General features: G+C 37.4%; 1 protein-coding gene across 2 annotated transcripts in view; it reads left to right on the forward strand.

Moving 5' to 3' along the window:
* The window catches only part of LOC136886481 (phenoloxidase 2), a 127,290-nt gene that overhangs the window by 96,184 nt on the left and 9,249 nt on the right, over positions 1–21,857 (forward strand). For both annotated transcript variants that reach the window (XM_067159284.2, XM_067159282.2), the window contains exon 11: positions 6,616–6,751. In XM_067159284.2, the coding sequence (XP_067015385.2) occupies positions 6,616–6,751 (136 nt within the window). The remainder of the gene's footprint in view (positions 1–6,615; positions 6,752–21,857) is intronic.

Consider the following 21,857-nt stretch of genomic DNA (forward strand, 5'->3'; position numbering starts at 1 on the left):
CCCCACTTCTCCTCCAAGCAAATGCTGGGATGGTAACTAACTTAAGGCCACGGCTGCTTCCTTCCCTCTTCCTTGGATATGCCTTCCAATCTTCCCATCCCCAACACAGGCCCCTGTTCAGCATAGAAGTTGCGGCCGCCTGGGTGAGGTACTGGTCATCCTTCCCAGTTGTATCCCCGACCCGCAGTCTCACGCTCCAGGATACTACCCTTGAGGTGGTAGAGGTGGGATCCCTCACTGAGTCCGAGAGAAAAGCCAACGCTGGAGGTGTAAACAGAGTAAGAAAAGAGAAAGAAAGAACGAAGATAAATACCCGACATAGAAACGGAAAACTAAGACGAGAGTGTTACCTGCTTTTAGCCACTCCGTAGTTTTGTCCTGGTCTACAGAGAATTCGTGAAATGATAGTGTCCCTTTGCTTTTTTTCCTGTTCGGAATACAAAAAAAAAAAAGGCACACAGCAATATATATTCGAATATATCCTAACACAGTAAAAGAAAAGCAAATCAACACACCATTAAAAAACGAATTAGCACATAAATTAAAATCCTTGTTCAGGACGAAGTTACAGCGAGAAATCACTTTGTTCTTGTTTCCATAAAATTTCTGCTCGAAGTACCAAAAGGTGCACAAGAATGTCTCAAATTCCAAGATTTGTAAACACAATTTAAAAAATTTAATCACCACACTACACAATAAAAAATAAACTCACTAGCGCATAACTATCAGATCTCATTATCAAGCCAACAAGCTCCTCATTGTGAACACATTGCCAACATTTACGACTGCAAAACCGAAAAACAAAACTGGAAATGCGGCAATTTGCGGTATACAGCTTCCTGTCAGTGGGTAGTAGGGCAGCGCTCCAGCGGCATTATGGTGAAACTTTCCAATTACAGCTTTATGCTGGGCTTCACAAGCGATTGTCAAGGCCGGTATAAGGAGCGCAGCGAGGTATCCAGTCGGCCGTGCTGAATTCAAACTTAGGTTTACTGTAAATCACCAGATGGCATTAATGTCAAGTCATGCTGGTTCCAGATAGTTTCATCTTTGAGAAATAAATGACAATCATAGACTATTGTTTGGCTGCAGAAGTAGAATTACTTTCAGGTTAATATTGAGGTTGCATTGAACAAAATAGTGGCCAGTAATTGAAAACTGGTTGTTGAGTAATTAAAAAGACACTTTGAACTTCCTATCCCATGAGTATCATGTTTTTGAGACATATTGTATGTGAAAATACATTTTTTTAAGTTGCAGAAAAGTCAGTAATTTAAAAAATATTTTATAAAAATCCTTTGTATGATTAATCAAAAATATTGAAAACGACTTTTTTTTTACCAAAATTATGTAGATCTGTCCATCAGCTTTATATTTATGTATGTCCGACTCCATAACTAAATGGTTAGTGGCTGGCCTTTGGTCACAGGCGTCCTGGGTTCGATTCGCGGCACGGTCGGGAATTTTAACCATCCTTGGTTAATTATGCTGGCATCGGGGCTGGGTGTATTTTCATCATCATTTCATCCTCATTGTGACGCGCACCTGGCGAGCCAAACATGTCCTCAGACACTCCCGGCACTAAAAGCCATAAGCCATTTATTTTCATTTATGTATGATAAGGTTAAGTCATGATTACGATGTGCTTTCAAACAGTTTTCTCTTATTCTGTGTATTGGGGAATATTACTGCAGCATTTAGCAAATAAACCTGAAGCAGTTCTAGGGTTAATGGGGTCATCAAAAGTTCCTTGATACTTTCGTAATAGGCATTCTTAACGTCAATGCCAAACATGTACATATACGTTATTGAATGCCATGTGTCGTGCGCCAAACCCATACATATGTGGACATATATGTTTTGGTGCAGTGTCTACTTCACCAAGCTCATATATATGAGATATAGTGCTATGCTTTGAATTTCCATGGAAATGTTCAAAGAAGTTCTGTAAGGCAGATATATCACTCCATTTCACATGTTTTGAAAGTAATCTGATGTTATTTTGGCTTAGTTAGAGTGAAACATCTTTCCCACTATCGTGTAGCCATCATGGTGTTATGAGAATTATACATTCATCTCTTGTTGACGAAGGAATTGAGTGTTCCTCACAGGTAATGATTCCAGAGAGCAATATTTTGATGAGGATGATGGAGAATATGTAGGGGACGACATTGAACAATAAGACAGAGTCACCGGGCGAGTTGGCTATGCAGTTAGGGGCGCCCAGCTGTGAGCTTTCATCCGGGAGTTAGTGGGTTTGAACCCCACTGTTGGCAGCTCTGAAGATGGTTTTCCATGGTTTCCCATTTTTACACCAGCAAATGCTGGGGCTGTACCTTAATTAAGGCCTCAGCAACTTCCTTCCAACTCCTAGGCCTATCCCATCATTGCCGTCAAAATTGAGTCATACAATTATCATTATGATGACAGGCTCTTTTATCTTCTGCCAGGCAGCTTACTGCCAGTCACACAGATTTGGTGAGTTTCCATTAAAATAGCAGGCCACTATGCCTAATGCTAGTCACATTTTAGATGGGTACATTTGTTTATAATGGCAGGCACCCTGGCCTACAGCCAAACACAATCAGGTAGGGGAATATTGAACAAAATTGCATGCTCCCTTGCCTTCTGCAAGTCAAATCGAGAAGTGAATTATTCATTACAGTGGTAGGCCCTCCTTACTAATGCCAATTACACAGCAGCTGAAGGACCCCATTCCTACTGCCAGTCAAAGTCGGTGTGGGGAGCACTGATTTCAGTACCAGGCACACCCTTTCTTGATCGCTATAAATTGACATCAATGAATGTGTATAGATCGACATACCGGTATGAAAGTATATGCATGTTTACAATATTGCAGACCTTCATTTACAGATTAACCTCTGCTAAACGGTACATCATATCAACAAAAGATTGTACCATAAGACGCAGTATTTAGCAGCCTAAATGGCTGGTCCTATGATATTTTCTCGCATCTTGTCTATTCATGGGTCAAATTGAGTTAGAAACTTTGAATAAGGTGCAATTTGTGTAAGATTATCTTACATCGCATTACTTTTCGGATAATTATGTGACATAGCATTTGGCTCACAAATGGGTACTGGGTGGGCCAATGTTTGTGTAGAGTTTGATGATTCTAACTTTCCTGTAAGTGATTGAAAGTATGAATCATGCATGTAAAAAGTCCAAATTTACTTAAAATCAAGAAATAGAGACGAATCTAACGTATAAGGGATACAGATACGACAAAAAGTCATAAGACCAAGGTTGAAGATCACTCCAAATTGAACGAAGACTGTGCCATCCGTTATGTGAAAGGACTTCCCGTTTATCCCACGAAATACCTCAGAACGAAGGTCTGCACCATCATTAATTCCCTCCATATTCTTTGGGGATAAAAAGTGAAAAATTTAAAGATCTTGGAATTTTTCCGTCTGATACAGGCTAAAATGAATAATTTCGCCAAGTTTCAATTTTCTTGCTTGTCTGGCATATTATGCCACAATCTGGATTTTGGGTGAGGGGGTAAAAATTAAGACTTTAAGAAACTACACCAAAAATATGTATATTGTCATTATTACCCTTCAAATGGGTAGCTGTACAAAAATTTCACCAAAATAGTCAATTTACAAGCACACACAGTCGTTACGATTTTATTTATATAGATAAGGAATCTGCTCCACATACAACACCTTTTGGGTTATGTCCGCTGGACTTAACCTGCAAAACCGACCATTCATGATATCTCACTTATTAATCCTCCTGTTGGAAAATGCATATGAGAAAAAAAGTTTTAGAAATGGATTTCCATTAATTTCGGATGTGCATATTTTGAGGGAATGCAAAATCTTGGTTTCGGTTTTGGATAAACCCCCACTAAATTTAAGTATTCAGAACTAATATTGGCCCTAAAATGTACTCAAGAACAGGTGGATTCTAAATATAGTGTTTTGTAGAAATATATTCAGTAGATTTTCAAGTTATAAGCACTCATATAATCAAACAAACAGACACCAAAGCTAAGAAATATGTAGATGGTTATTATTACACCTGAAATGGATAACTGTATGGAAATTCCACCAAAATAGTTAATGAACAGACACACGGTCATTACGATTATATTTATATAGATGACAGATAAGCATGGGCATGTTTGTAAGTGCAAACCTTCATTTCGAGGTTTACTGTTCCTAAGCGGTAGATCATATCAACAAACGGTTTGAACCCTCAGACATCCCTTTTATTATTGCTCTTCATGTTTGGTCTTATTTTCTCATATCTCTCATATTTTTGGGTTCAACTGTGTTACGATATTTAAATGGTGTGAAATTTTGGTACATTTTTAACATTTTATTTTATTTTTCACATACTTGTGTGGAAGCTAGAATCATGAAATTTGGTTCGCATATAGCCTTTGGTCGTGTCAATGTGCGTGCCAAATTCGATGACTCTTTCCTATAAGTGTGTCAAACTAAGTAACACACGTGTATAAAAGCACAAAATTTACGAACATTCGAAATATACAACCAAATCTACCCTATGAGGGAGAGAGAGAAAGAGATGACGAAATGTCACAGGACCAAAGTTGTAGATCACTTCAAATTGAACGGAGATTGTGCTATCCGTTTTGTGATAGGACTTACCATTCAGCCGCGAAATACTTCGAAACGAAGGTCTGCACCGTCATTAAATTGCCTCCATATTTCAATATTCTTCGGCATAAAAGTGAAAAATTTAAAGATCTCGAACATTTTCTGTAGGTTACTGGCTAAAACGTATAATTTTGCTTAACTTAAATTTTCCTGCTCGTATGGCACATTGTGAGGCAATTTTTATTTTGTGCGAGGGGGGTAAATTTTAGGACTTTCAGGGAACTATGAGCTGTTGAGGATCCAACCAGCCTTTGGGCTGAGGACTAAACATACATAGCTAAAAATTATGCAGATGGTCATTGATACCCCTTAAACGGAAAGCTATACGAAAATTTCGCCAAAATAGTCAACACACAGACACACGGTCGTTACGATTTGATTTATATAGATAGATAAGGAATCTGCTCCACGTATAACACCTTTTGGGCTATGTCCGCTGGACTCAGACTGAGAAACCGACCTTTCATGATATCTGCCTTATTAATCCTCCTGCTGAAAAAAATGCACGTGAGAAAATATTTAGAATTGGATTTCCATCAAATTTGGTCGATTTCCAGTCAGGTTGATCTTGTACTGTATATATTGTGGGAGAGTAAATTCACCATTTTGGTTATCTATAAAACCCCAGCCCATTCCAGGAATCTAAAATGGTATTGACCTTAAAACCTACCCTTGGACAGGTAGATGCTAAATATAAAGTTTGGTTCAAATATCTTCAGTAGTTTTCAAGTTGTAATATGCTTTACACGCACCCGCTCTTGCTTTAAGTCAGGTGGGACTTGTACCGAAAAACGGCCCGTTAATGATTATCTCCCTTATTAATCCTGGTATCGAAATGATGCACATGAGAAAAAGGTTTAGAAATTAATTTCCATTAAGGCAGGTAGATATCCATTAAGTTTGGTTGTGTATATTTTGAGGGAGTGCAAAATCACGGTTTCGTATAAACCCCCAGTCAGTTCAGGGATTTAGAAACAATATTTGCCCTAAAACCTACCTAAGACAGATGGATTCTAAATATAAAGTTTGGTGGAAATATATCCAGTAGTTTTCAAGTTATAGAAAGACAGACAAACAGGCCAATAGACAAACAAACAACAGACACCCAAAAAACCTACCCTTGGACAGGTGGATGCTAAATATAAAGTTTGGTTCAAATATCTTCAGTAGTTTTCAAATTGTAACAGATACGCTTTACACGCACCCGCTCTTGCATTATGTTCGGTGGTACTTGTACCAAAAAATGGTCCGTTAATGATATCTCCCTTATTAATCCAGTTATCGAAATGATAAATATGAGAAAAAAATTAGAAATTAATTTTAATGAAGGCAGGTAGATTTCCATTAAGTTTGGTTGTGCATATTTTGAGGGAGTGCATATCACGATTTCAGTTTCGTATAAACCCCCAGTCAGTTCAGGGATTTAGAAACAGTATTTGCCCTAAAACCTACCCAAGGACAGGTGGATCCTAAATATGAAGTTTGGTGGAAATATATCCAGTAGTTTTCAAGTAATAGAAGGACAGACAAATAAACAGACACCAAAGCTAAAAATTATGCATATGGTCATTATTACACCTGAAACGGATAACTGTATGGAAATTTTGCCAAAATAGTACAGACACAAGGTAGTTACGATTTTATTTATATAGATTTCAGTAATAGTATCATTGAGTGGAGTAGCCGTGCGTGTTAACATGCTACGACTATGGAGCCAAGCTCTGCATTCTGAAGGCGAGTGGGTTCGAACCCCGCTGTCAGCTTTTCTGAATGAACCAAAACCCCCAGCATTTGCCTGGTGTGAAAATGGGAGAATACGGGAAACCATTTTCAGGGCTGCCGACAGTGGAGTTCCAACCCACCATCTTACAGCTACGCGGCCCTAACCGCACAGCAAACTCGCTCTTTATATCCTGTTTTAAGGTTGATGCATAGAGTAACATAAATTTACCTCTGTTGGCAGGTGACAAACGTTGGACAACCTCGTATTGGAACAGTTCGTATCTTCATGGCTCCCAAATACGATGAACGAGGCACTCCCTTACTGTTCCAAGACCAGAAATCTCTTTTTATAGAACTGGATAAGTTCCAAACCACACGTAAGTTTTCTTCTATATCTAGAGTGTCACAAGCAGTACCTCTGTAGTCATCAGCCTTCCACTGTCTACTTAACACTTATGTACACGAATGTTGTTTTTGTAACCTCTGAGCAGTTAACAATATTAAAATAAATAGAAATTAGAACATGAAAATTTTTCAATAAAAATAAAACAAATTAAAACAGGCAAGGCCGGGCTGAGTGGCTCAGACAGTTGAGGCGCTGGTCAATTTGGCAGGTTCGATCATGGCTCAGTCCGGTGGTATTTGAAGGTGATGAAATACGTCAGCCAATAATAATATTATTATTAAAACAGACAGGTACAACCAGTGACAACTAAAGATCAAGGATGTGAAAAGTAATGAACCTTACAAGGAGTGGAAACATCAACAAAAGAGGTTAAGTTTTCTAAGTGAACAATTTATTTTTCACATATTCAAAATTTAAGGCCAAATAAAGAGATTCTCTTCTTCCGTATAGTATCTTTGAAGGGCTCCAGTTGTCTATACTCCACATTATTTAGCACTATCTACCACTGTCCATCTTCTTCTTCTTCTTTTTTTATGACCACATAGGATCACTTTAGTCAGTCCGTCGTTCAGGTCTCTTTGAAGGGATTGTTTGGGCTTTGCGGTCCTCCCAGTACTTCTTCAGACGCTCTGATCTTCGTGTCCTTTCCTCAGTTGAAAATGTGCGTGTTGTTGGTTTGTTTTGTGTAAGGGTAAAGCGGAGGTTTGTATTCTTGAGTTTTGTATTCAATTTTATCTTATTTGTGGTGTCTTCTGTTGTAAGGCCTAATTCCTTCAGATCCTCTCTTACTTCTCTGATCCATTTACATCCTGTTGTGGTATTTTTTGAGACGAGATTGTGTTGTACTAGTTGTTTCTGAAGTCTCGAATCCTGCATCCTCATGATGTGTCCAAAGAATTCCAGTCTTCTCTTACGCATAGAATCTGTAATAGGTTCTAGCTCTTTGTACACGACTTTGTTAGGTATTAACCGCCACTGTCCATCTTTCTGGTATTTTTTGTTGATGCAGGTTCTTCCAATCCTCCTTTCAATTTTCTGAAGTCTGTCAGTCTTTGATTGTTTATTCAGGTAAAAGAGTGTTTCTGCTGCATATGTAGCTTCTGGTTTTATAACTGTGTTGTAATGTTTTATTTTTGTATTTATTGATTGATTTATTTATTTATTGTCCATCTATTTGGTATTTTCTTATTTATGCATGTCCTTGCTGTTCATCTCTCTACTTTTAGGATTTTGTTGATTCTGTGTGTCTGAGTGACTTTAAAAAGAGTTTTATTTCCATATGTCCCCTCTGCTTGAACAACCGTCTTGTAATGCTTTAATTTTAGTTATATTGATAGACATTTTTTATTGTATGTAGACCACGTTAATTTTTGAGCTTTTATCATTTCGGTAGTTCTTTCTTGCCATGCAGGTTTCTCGTCCAAGTTGTGTGTTATAATTTCTCTTAGGTATTTAAATTGTTTCACCATTTTTACTTTCTTGTTATTTACTGTTATGTGGTTTATTACTGCCCCCGTTTTGCCGGGCAGCTCAGCCGGTAAGCAAAAGTTCCCAAGGGCGGAACGTTCGCTTACAGGCGACGCTAAATTATAGGGGTCAGGGACAATCTAAGGACTGACGACAAATGAAAACACTAAAAAGAAATGGGTTTTAACATTTATTAAATAAAATATTAGCACTTTCCAGGTTCTAGAAATATTTTCAAAATCTTGAAATAAAATTAAATAATTCTTCCCTGCCGGAATTCTTCCGCAATTCTCCATTAATTTGAATTCTGTAAACAGACGAAATTAAGCCTTAATAAATCGTTCTAAGAAAATAAACAAATTATTATTTGAGAAAAACCTATCTCAAAATCTCAAAATATGAATTATTCTTCCTTTTCTTGAATTATAATTTAAATTGACAATACTCTGCGATTCATTTAAATCGTAAGTCAAATTTCTACGTCACATGAAAATCCAATAACTCCCTTCTATTAATTAAATATTATTTCAATTAATTATTTAAGCTTCAAATTATATAACGAAATTATTTTGAGATCAAATATCTAACTCATTTGATTCTTATTCTTACGTCAATTGACCTAGCGTTGTGCACAACTCACAATAAAGGCTTAAAATTCTCGCATTATAGCGTTAAACATTTTACATTCTGTGAGCTTATTTCATAGACGCGATCCTTGCTTAAGTATTTTTTCTCGAAGCAAAGATCCTAATCTATCTTACTTCGTCATAAAATCACTTAAAGATTCAAAATTGAGCCAAATATGCTCGCCGCAAAACAACAAAATAATCGAAACTTTACGCGCTCAGCGTACACATAACATGGCGAAATATAACCATGGAAATCACAATTATAAATAAAATCAATCATTCATCCATCTCACATTCAAGCTTTGGTCCACGTTAATATTATTAAATAAATTTATCGGATCCTATCTTTTGATTTTTATTTTTAAATTTTATCTGAAACATGAGAACTTCTCTCGATGACCATATCAGACAAGGGTTATCATTACAAACGTCTAACGTGTGATTGTGACAGGATTACCACTTTTCCAATGAAATAAATTCCACAATGATGTTCCAGAATAATTTTGTAGTAGAAATCGTCACTAAAAATTCCATAGAACTGCCTACAGTCACAGATAAATAAACATTCGCGTATACGGTCTATGAGTCACGACTACGTTATTTTTAATCTCTCATTATCACAAATTATTGACCAACATGTGCTGCACAAGAAGAAATTATGTTTAAAAACACACTCTCTTCCTTAATTGACTCATGTAATGGACACACAAATAAAAACCTATCTTACGATCCATTTACAAGTCTCAAAAATACCAATAACAGTAAATGCAAAATCTGTGGACATTCAAGCCACGACCAATATTCCAGGTCACATCTACTTCAAAATAGCACACATTAATCACTTATAAGCACAGCAATAATTACACTCATGACCTTTAAATATTCTATTAGACCGTAATAATGTCAATTATTATTATTATTATTATTATTATTATTATTATTATTATTATTATTATTATTATTATTATTATACGCGCGCGGTCGCGTCATCGCAGGCTATGTTTTAAGGAAATCATAGATGACTCTATTCTATTTCGGATCTATGGTAAACCACAAAACATCAAGGAAAAATCCTAAATTCACAGAACACGTCGATATTCTGTCCCAGATAAATCAAAAATTATTCCATCATTAATTTATAAAATGAAAATTATTATCGCGTGGGTCAAATATTTTTAACACTTCCCTAGACTTAACATGGGACAGTGAGAATATGTCACGAAGCACTCACTCACATAGAACAAATTATAGGTCCCAAATACACTCTCACACACATCAAATCTACCAACACCAGTGAAAGAAGAGTGAAATTTCTAACTACAAAGACTATTAGAAATGACTTTAAATATTCAAGCAAGGACTACGTCTACATAATTGTTACAACAAAGAAAAGAGAAAAATATAATTTAAAATCTTAGCTGTAGTAGACTTGGCTTCTGGACTCGGCTGATGATCAATGAATATTTAACCAAACTCCATCTCTGATGTTATTCTCTCCCGGGCTGAATTATGCCTCACATTTTAAAGATACATGGCTGCAGCAGGCGAGGACTCATGACAAATACATACTTCGTCGTAACGCTGAAGTTCCATTCTTCCAAACTATTTAAGGTTGCTGGGGATCTTGCGTCTTCTGGTTGAAGCTGAAACTAAAAGATATGTCTTAGAAAAAATACTCCACACACACTCGATTCTTCAAGATGGCACAGTTTTACCTACTTTATAAATTCTCTTCAGGTTTATAAAACTAAAGAAATCTGAACTGCGGCGTTTCCGATATTTTTTTGTCCCAAAATTTCCTCGGAAGCAGAAAATTTCTCGTCTTTCCTTAAATGAATACGGGTAATATTCTACGTCGAATACGTCGTTTCTAGTGACACATGTGCTCCAACAATTCTTCCCGTAGACAACTGAGCAAAGACCAAATGAGCACTGAGCGAATGCAAATGAGCAAAGAAAGCAAAAGAGAGCAAAAGAGAATGATTTCCTCAAGTACATGGGTATTTATTCCTTCAAGACGTAGGTGTGTCTGTTAATTAATTTTTATTGGCTAAGACTTTGCGATCAGGCTAACCTTGCGGTCCAATTGGTTGAATATCATGACGTCAAAATCTCAAAGTATTGATCGCTTTTAATCTGGTCGAGTTCCTGTCCACGTGCCACCTTCTGCTGTCTTTAACAAGGCACAAAAAAAAACCCAGACTCGTATGCACGGCACGGGAAAAACCTGTTCCCCTCGCTGGCTAGCAGACAATGCAGAGTTGAAATCACCTTCCTGGATGATAAATTTATGCATGGTTCCACACTAGAAATAAAATATTCTTCCCAAATAAACTAATAACCAATTTTCAAGGGTGCATATTTCTCCCGTGGCTGAAATAATGATTTGATGGGCAGATTAAATCATTATTATCTGGAAATATAATTAACATGTCCCTTGAAAATTTTGAAGTACAGTTATGTGTCACACTATTCCGTAATTATTCCAGATGACGTTCCAGCACGTAGCCTACTATTGTCCAGTTCCAGCGCAGCACAAAGCAAGCGTAATTGACTCATAGTGGAATCTTGTAACTCCTGACATTCTTTGCATACTTCTTCCGTCATATCGACCTGCGTTGAAGCATGAAGGTAGATCGGATCCTCATCTTCGTTCCATGACGTTTCCTCTTCAAAGATGACGTTTATTTGATTTACAGCAGATTGTTTAGGACGGTTATAACTCTTCAAATTTGAACCATTATGAACTCCTTCGTATGATTGATCAAGACTTTGTATGCGATAAGCATTGTTCCCATAGACTTTAATAATTTTGTACGGCCCAATAAATAATGGTGCAAACTTGGCATAAAATTTACTTGTGGTTTCTGAGGAAGCTGGTTTCTTGAGTAACACGAGCTCATGTAATTTTAATGGACGACGAAACTTCTTGTTTCTGACACGTCGTTGCCTTCTCTCAGCTTGTTCCTTTAGAGATTTAGCTGCCTTCTCAATATTCTCCTCCAGGGTAGGTTTTACATTTCCTGGGCATTGAATGATACTATCCCAAGGTCGGTAAGGTCGTCTGTCAAAATGAAGAACAACTGGAATCTGAGATGTTGCCTCGTGCACAGTGTTATTTAAGCATTCCATCATAATTGGTAACACATCTACCCATAACCAATGTGTATTTCCACAGAAAATACGGCAGAATTTTGACAGTTCCTGCATTACTCTTTCAGCTGGATTGCTCGATGGATGGCGGACAGAATTCAATATATGCTTAATGCCTAATTGTTCCATAGCTTGACGAAATTCAGCGGAGGTAAATTGTGATCCGTGATCAGTCAATATGGCCTTTGGCTTGCCCATGTGAGGTATCAGGTTGCGGATTATCCGACGGATTACAGATTTTGAATTCGCCTTTTGGATAGGATACAAGGCAATATACTTAGAAAATACGTCGATAGTGACTATTACATGTCGGTTTCCCCTCCTAGAGATCGGGACTGGTCCAAATAGGTCCATTGCAAATAACTGTTTAGGCCCTGTAGGTAATATGGGAATAGGACTATGCTGAAGCAGATGAGAGCTAGGTTTTACTCGCTGACAAGTATCACATGTGCGGACTACATTACGAACAATGGTTCGAAGTTTCTCCCAAGTGAATTTCTCTTGAATAGTGGCAATCGTCTTGTCAATACCACCATGACCTGTTATTCTGTGTGTATGCCAGATAAGGGATTCCTGTAATTTTGGAGGCACCACAACTCTAAGTTCCGATTTTGCAGAATCAATGAATTTAAATAATATTCCACCCAGATATTGGTAACGTGAAGCTTTCCTCTTATATCTTCTGTAATTAGGTTCTCCAGGTTTGATTCTCTTCTCCAAAAAGTCTATGATGTTTCTTAAATCTTTGTCTCTCTTCTGGGCTTGCCGAATGTAACGTAATTTTCTTAAAAATTCGTGGTCCTCTGGAATTAATTCAATCTGATGGATTTCCTCAATATCGGCATTCGGGTTACGACTTAAACAGTCAGCTAACAAATTGCTTTTTCCAGTACAGTGCTCCAGTTTGATGTCAAATTGCTGGACAGACATCGTCCACCTGAATATTCGTTCAGATGCCATGGTAGTTTTCAACATGAACGTCAGAGCTTTGTGATCAGTCCTGATAATAATTTGATAACCATATATTATCTTCTGCCAGTATTTGAGAGCATATACTATTGACAACATCTCCAATTCAGTAACCGTGTAGTGCTTTTCGTGATTTCTCAATTTTCTGCTGACGAAGGCAAGATAAATTCTCCTTTCAGGGTCTTCCTTATTTTCTTGGAATAGCACAGCTCCAATTCCAATACCTGACGCGTCTGTTTGTAATATGAATGGTTTTCCAAAGTCTGGATATCCCAATTTGACGTTTTGTATCAGCATTTCCTTGGTCTTATTAAATGCTGTCTCACATTCATCATTCCATTTCCATCTGTTTCCCTTTTTTAGCATATCCTGTAAAGGTGCGACAGTCTGCGTAAAATTAGGGCAATGGTTGGCGAAAAAGTTGGCCATTCCTAAAAATTGCCTTACATGTTTCACTCTTAAGGGCCTTGAAAATTTACTTATGGCTTCAATCTTGACCGGGTTAGGTCTGATTCCTTCACCATCTATTATATGTCCTAAAAATAGAATTTCAGTCTGACAGAATTTTGACTTGGCTAGATTTATGTGGAATCCTGTTCTAGAAAGATTCTCCAGCAATTTCTCCAGTTTAGATAAGTGATCTTCGAAGGTTTCACTGGCCAACAGTAAATCGTCAATGTACTTAGTCGTGAAGCTCTTTACTTCCTCCGTAAGACACCGATCCAATGCTCGGATAAGAGCGCTTCCTGCATTAGATATGCCAAAGGGCAATTTTCGGAAGACGTAGGTCTGTTGATTAAACATGAATCCAGTTAGGAGTCTAGATTTTTCCTCCAGGAGAATGTGATAGTATGAGGAAGTGAAGTCGACTGACGTAAAGAGATTCATCCCTCGAAATTTCCTTAGAACTTCCTTAATAGCAGGTGCCTGGTCTCTTTCAGGAATCAACTTCCGGTTTATCTCACGAGCGTCTAAACACAAACGAAGGGATCCATCTGGCTTGCTTACGATGACCAAAGAACTAAGAAAGGGTGTACTGGCTTTCATTATGATCCCATCCTTTTCCATGCCTTCGATTAATTTTTCCACTCTAGAATGGAATTTCTCCGGGATCGGGTATGGCTTCTTCTTGAAAGGAGTCCAGTCAGTTACCACCAATGAATATTTAAAATCTGGAATTTGTCCCGGTTTGTCATCAAACAAGTTCTTATATTTTAATAATAGATTTCGTAGTTGTTCCTTTTCCTTGTCATTTCCCTGAGCTGAATTCACCTTCTGATTTATAAGATCCAAGGGATGCGTTCTATTTTCGTCCTCTTCAGTGATGTCATCCAGAACCTGATGAATTTCTTCTAAGGCCTCATGGTCTTCTTTCTCCCTCGATGGTAAGGCGCAATTTATGTGGAACACCTCTTGGTCGGTTACATCAACAGGATTCATGACTGTAATTTCTGAAAATTCCTCCAGACGAAATACTATTTGGTTGGAATCCAAACTAATGTTTGCGTGGTATGATGTAAGAAAATCCATTCCAAGAATGATATTAAATTTACTATTTGTCATGGCCAAAAATATATTAGGGAACTTGGTGTTTCCGATTTCCACATCGAGAAATGTCTGCTGCTTGCAAATCACAATCTTGTCAGGGATAATTCCTTTAATTTTAACATGTGAGACGGGAATGATAGGTATTTCATGCCTTTCTCTTAAGTCATTCATAAATGATGTTGATATTACACTAATAGTGGAGCCGGTGTCAACTAAGCATTTTACTCTCACGCCACAAATTCTAGCTAATATTATTGGTAATGTCCTTGCATCATTTCTACTAGTCTCAAGATTTTCTTCTAACAGATCATCAGATTTAGTAACCCATGAATCAATCTGAACTACAATCCATTCCTTCGGGACCTCTGAATTACAAGAGTCAGGATTCGAACTATCATTTTCTAGTTGGATGGATGATTTTTTTTTTTAATAGCCCCTTGGCTATAATCTACCTCTTCATAGCGCTGGCGATTTTCTTCTTGCTTAGCCCTTTGGTATTCTAAGCTTTCCGCTCCTACTATATCTGGGTTCACGTCCTGGTCCTGAATCGCGTGACGCCACTTGGATTTCTCCTGATTTTCCTTGCGTAATTCCTGGATGTATTTCTCTCTCTCTTCTTGTCTCCAGTTTCTTTTTCTTCCTCCCGTATAGTTAGTCTCGCTATTTCTTCTCCACCTTCCTCGAATATTTTCATAGGGTCTGCGTCGTACATTCCTTCGGTAATAATCTCTCTCCTCGTCACTTCTGTGTCCTGACCTAGGAGAACGGACTCTCGATGACATTTCCTTTGTAGTTCGACCGCTAGGTTTCCCTTGGTTGAACGAAGCTCCACTGTCGGCTCGGACGACTGTAGTTTGTAACACCTGTTGATCTTGACCTAGATTACGCCTTGGTTGCTCTCTCGAAGTTAGGTCGAGCTGTCGGAGCACGGCTTCTGCCTGAATTGCGGTCTGCGCGTTCGAAGCAATCATTATACGTTGAATGTCCGCTGGAAGTTGCCTTATTATTACACGGACTACTTCAACTTCTGAGGGTGGCATATCAAGCTCCTTTAGTTTACGTAGCTGGGCTGAAAAATAATCGGCGTAGCGTGTGGGCGTAGAAGAAGCGTACCTCTTAGCGTAAAGTTCTGTTTTTAAATTATGCTGTAGGTCACTGTTCCAATATCTCTCCAGAAATGCCTTCTTGAACCCTTCAAAATCTTCAAATGAATATTTGAATGCTTCATACCATGTTAATACTGAATTCTCTAAATAGCGTTCAGTTACCCTTAGTTGGCGTTCAGGAGGTATCTTATTATCTCTGAAGTATTCCTGAAGTTCACGAATGAAGCTTTTAGGAGTAACGCCTTTAACGTTATTGAACTTCTTTGGTTGTTCCTCATGAAGTTTAATAATATTAACAATTTGAGTCTGACCTGAAACATTTGCCGAATTTATCCCACTGTTGTTCTGATTTATGTAAGGATTGGTGTTATTTAATGGATTAGCCATGTCCACCACTTTTGGAGTCGAAGACGGGACTTCACCAGACGTCCGCTTCTCTAATTGACCTTGCCTTTCCAATAATGTAGAAGTGACAATATTATGCCTCTCGCCCTGAAGTTTAATTATCTTAAGCTCTTCAACAAGCTCCTTAATTCCGTCCTGAAGTTCACGCTTCGATGCTTCGGACTCAGCTTTTACTTCGCTAATTTCCTTGTCTATTTCCGTTTTTATTTCTTTGAGACCTGTCTGTGTCTCTTCGATAGTCTCATAGAAATATTCTAGCCTTTCTGACGTGGTTACTTGGGAAACTTTTATTTCTGCTATGACTCCCTTTTCCACTTGTTTCAAAGTTTCGCAAAGGCCGGTAAACTTCTTACTCCATGCTGCCTTAGTCGCTGTAAGGTCGTCTGCATTATCCACAATTTTCTCCTCGATATTCTGAAAGTTTTTCTCCACCTCATTTTTGTATTTATCAAGCCCCTGTAGTACATCTGTCTGGACTTTAGCGAGTCTCTCACTAACTTCGTTCGACATCTCAGCTAACGAACTTGTAATACCCGCCTGTATTTCACCTTTAAAGTCTGAGAAATTCTGTTTCACTGCTACAAGTTCACTTTGAATGGATGCTATTTTCCCATTAAATAATTTCACGTCCATGTGCAGCTTATTAATGTTTTCGTCCGTCCTATTCTGTATTTCTTCCAATGCATTTTTAAGATCGGATTTAAATTTATCCTGTCCCTCGTTCAGCTCTAATTTCAGTTTTTCATTATTTTCACTAAGATCCTGTTTCAATCGCTCCTGATTTTCATTAAATTCAGCACTAAGTTCCTGCTTTAATTTATCGTTATTTTCACTTAATTCAGCGCTAAGTTCCTGCTTTAGTTTAGCACTACTTTCACTTAAATCCTGCTTCAAACTATCCTTCAAATTCCCTAACGCATTCTCCAAAAATGCACGCCATTCATCCATAATAACAATAAACTTTTCAAGAAACGGCAGTTCAGACCTCGGGGAGAATAACATCAGAGTGTAAACCAGAGTCCAGTTCCACGTCTACTAATGAATTAAGCTCACCTCCTTAGAGGAAGATTTGTATATCATTTCAATAATACTTAACTATTAAAATCCGAAATGTTGCGCAAATGCAGTCGCATAAAAAAAATGAAATTTTCCTAATCTCCAAGATTTTGTTTCAAACATTCAACATGGCCCTTCCTAACTTTAACTAAAGTGCTCTCTGCCACAGAGATCTGGGCTAATAAATGTTATCAAATAACCCAAAAATCCTATTGTCGCCGCATCTTGCTTATGTCCAAATTGTGGACTGCAAGATCGAGTCCTTAGATTGGCGTCGTCAATTAAATTCGGGCCAAACACGTTACGGGCGCCAAATTTGTACTACGTGCCCCCGTTTTGCCGGGCAGCTCAGCCGGTAAGCAAAAGTTCCCAAGGGCGGAACGTTCGCTTACAGGCGACGCTAAATTATAGGGGTCAGGGACAATCTAAGGACTGACGACAAATGAAAACACTAAAAAGAAATGGGTTTTAACATTTATTAAATAAAATATTAGCACTTTCCAGGTTCTAGAAATATTTTCAAAATCTTGAAATAAAATTAAATAATTCTTCCCTGCCGGAATTCTTCCGCAATTCTCCATTAATTTGAATTCTGTAAACAGACGAAATTAAGCCTTAATAAATCGTTCTAAGAAAATAAACAAATTATTATTTGAGAAAAACCTATCTCAAAATCTCAAAATATGAATTATTCTTCCTTTTCTTGAATTATAATTTAAATTGACAATACTCTGCGATTCATTTAAATCGTAAGTCAAATTTCTACGTCACATGAAAATCCAATAACTCCCTTCTATTAATTAAATATTATTTCAATTAATTATTTAAGCTTCAAATTATATAACGAAATTATTTTGAGATCAAATATCTAACTCATTTGATTCTTATTCTTACGTCAATTGACCTAGTGTTGTGCACAACTCACAATAAAGGCTTAAAATTCTCGCATTATAGCGTTAAACATTTTACATTCTGTGAGCTTATTTCATTGACGCGATCCTTGCTTAAGTATTTTTTCTCGAAGCAAAGATCCTAATCTATCTTACTTCGTCATAAAATCACTTAAAGATTCAAAATTGAGCCAAATATGCTCGCCGCAAAACAACAAAATAATCGAAACTTTACGCGCTCAGCGTACACATAACATGGCGAAATATAACCATGGAAATCACAATTATAAATAAAATCAATCATTCATCCATCTCACATTCAAGCTTTGGTCCACGTTAATATTATTACATAAATTTATCGGATCCTATCTTTTGATTTTTATTTTTAAATTTTATCTGAAACATGAGAACTTCTCTCGATGACCATATCAGACAAGGGTTATCATTACAAACGTCTGACGTGTGATTGTGACAGGATTACCACTTTTCCAATGAAATAAATTCCACAACGATGTTCCAGAATAATTTTGTAGTAGAAATCGTCACTAAAAATTCCATAGAACTGCCTACAGTCACAGATAAATAAACATTCGCGTATACGGTCTATGAGTCACGACTACGTTATTTTTAATCTCTCATTATCACAAATTATTGACCAACATGTGCTGCACAAGAAGAAATTATGTTTAAAAACACACTCTCTTCCTTAATTGACTCATGTAATGGACACACGAATAAAAACCTATCTTAAGATCCATTTACAAGTCTCAAAAATACCAATAACAGTAAATGCAAAATCTGTGGACATTCAAGCCACGACCAATATTCCAGGTCACATCTACTTCAAAATAGCACACATTAATCACTTATAAACACAGCAATAATTACACTCATGACCTTTAAATATTCTATTAGACCGTAATAATGTCAATTATTATTATTATTATTATTATTATTATTATTATTATTATACGCGCGCGGTCGCGTCATCGCAGGCTATGTTTTAAGGAAATCATAGATGACTCTATTCTATTTCGGATCTATGGTAAACCACAAAACATCAAGGAAAAATCCTAAATTCACAGAACACGTCGATATTCTGTCCCAGATAAATAAAAAATTATTCCATCATTAATTTATAAAATGAAAATTATTATCGCGTGGGTCAAATATTTTTAACACTTCCCTAGACTTAACATGGGACAGTGAGAATATGTCACGAAGCACTCACTCACATAGAACAAATTATAGGTCCCAAATACACTCTCACACACATCAAATCTACCAACACCAGTGAAAGAAGAGTGAAATTTCTAACTACAAAGACTATTAGAAATGACTTTAAATATTCAAGCAAGGACTACGTCTACATAATTGTTACAACAAAGAAAAGAGAAAAATATAATTTAAAATCTTAGCTGTAATAGACTTGGCTTCTGGACTCGGCTGATGATCAATGAATATTTAACCAAACTCCATCTCTGATGTTATTCTCTCCCGGGCTGAATTATGCCTCACATTTTAAAGATACATGGCTGCAGCAGGCGAGGACTCATGACAAATACATACTTCGTCGTAACGCTGAAGTTCCATTCTTCCAAACTATTTAAGGTTGCTGGGGATCTTGCGTCTTCTGGTTGAAGCTGAAACTAAAAGATATGTCTTAGAAAAAATACTCCACACACACTCGATTCTTCAAGATGACACAGTTTTACCTACTTTATAAATTCTCTTCAGGTTTATAAAACTAAAGAAATCTGAACTGCGGCGTTTCCGATATTTTTTTGTCCCAAAATTTCCTCGGAAGCAGAAAATTTCTCGTCTTTCCTTAAATGAATACTGGTAATATTCTACGTCGAATACGTCGTTTCTAGTGACACATGTGCTCCAACAATTCTTCCCGTAGACAACTGAGCAAAGACCAAATGAGCACTGAGCGAATGCAAATGAGCAAAGAAAGCAAAAGAGAGCAAAAGAGAATGATTTCCTCAAGTACATGGGTATTTATTCCTTCAAGACGTAGGTGTGTCTGTTAATTAATTTTTATTGGCTAAGACTTTGCGATCAGGCTAACCTTGCGGTCCAATTGGTTGAATATCATGACGTCAAAATCTCAAAGTATTGATCGCTTTTAATCTGGTCGAGTTCCTGTCCACGTGCCACCTTCTGCTGTCTTTAACAAGGCACAAAAAAAAACCCAGACTCGTATGCACGGCACGGGAAAAACCTGTTCCCCTCGCTGGCTAGCAGACAATGCAGAGTTGAAATCACCTTCCTGGATGATAAATTTATGCATGGTTCCACACTAGAAATAAAATATTCTTCCCAAATAAACTAATAACCAATTTTCAAGGGTGCAATTACTAGTGGATCTGCAACCATTATCTCAGTCTTTTCGAATGATATCTGGAGTTTTATTTTTTGTGCTATATTTTATAGGCTTGTTATTTGATTTCTGGCTTCTTAAATGTTATTAGCTTGAAACACTAAGTCATCCGTCAATCCCAAGAAATTTAAGTTTATTTGATTTTTCTTGGTTCCAATTTTTATATTCTTAGGATTTTCCTTTTACCATTCCCTCGTCACATATTCTAGAGCATAGGTGGAAAGTAGTGGCAATAAACCATCTCCCAGTTTTAACCCTTAATTATTGACATACATTTTCAGTGACATCAACATGGACGTGAGGTCACTGAGACCGCATGAAAATTAATTTGACTACGGAAGGGACGGTTAATGAGATAAATTGCTAGCTGCTTTTATTTGAATAATTACACTTTATTGAACCCAAAACCACAAAAATATTTTCCATTTGTTAATTTGTATAACCCTCATACCTTCAGATTGCAGTTGCAGCAATTTTCGTTATTCAGAATACACTGTTCCATTTAAACACACACATATCCTTTACACTATCAACAAAATTGACCCTAACTTGGGTATTGAAGATGTTTGATAACCACTGCACTGAAAATTAACGACACATTAGACCGATCTCTTGTTGGGGTGGAAATTGCAAGCACTGAACTTGGCCCTCAATGTTACTCTCACTCAACACATTCGAAGCAGATCTTCCTTGTACACTCCAAGCATACTGGTTTTTCACATCTGTAGCACTTGTAATATGTTTTTCTCTTCTTTGCTGGTGGGCACAGACGACAAGTTATCCGTTTTTCAAGCTTCTCCTCGGAAATGTTGATACGCTCCGCAGGGATGCTCAAAATTCTAGAGATAGCGCCTCGAATATCTCTTGGGATCCTGGGATTTGATAATCTTCTTATCATGTGTGGCCTAGTGAGTTGAGCAGCAAGTTCTTTCAGAAAATGTTGCCTGGTCATTTGGGGGCTCTCGCGATAGGACTGATGCAAGATATTCGCATTCACAGCTGCAATATCGACGATACGGAAGAAGACTGCCATCGGCCACCTTTTTGTTCTTCTACCTGTGCAGTAGGTGGCTGACATCTGATCCAAAGTATCTACTCCAGACTTCGTAGAATTATAAAACTGAATCATCTCTTCCTTCCCCGTGTCCGCATCAGTTGCTTTCCCATGGTGCATAGAGGATACTAACAAAACAGCTTTGTTTCTTTTCGGAACGTGTGAGAGAAGAGTTATGTCTTTCGTGAAGCCATACACAGAGGATCCATCCTTTCTCTGCTTGGAAGGCAAGAAGTTAGTTGGAATTTCCTTCTTGTTCTTTCTTACTGTCCCAATATAAGTGAGTCCCCTTTTCCTCAGCTCCTGAACAAGCTCCACTGAAGTGAACCAATTGTCAGCTGTTATATTTCTATTTGTACCCTGTATTGGTTCCGATAAACGAAGAACTGCCTGAGTTGGCTTTGAAAATTTTCT

Source organism: Anabrus simplex, chromosome X, assembly GCF_040414725.1.
Source record: "Anabrus simplex isolate iqAnaSimp1 chromosome X, ASM4041472v1, whole genome shotgun sequence".
Taxonomy (NCBI): domain Eukaryota; kingdom Metazoa; phylum Arthropoda; class Insecta; order Orthoptera; family Tettigoniidae; genus Anabrus; species Anabrus simplex.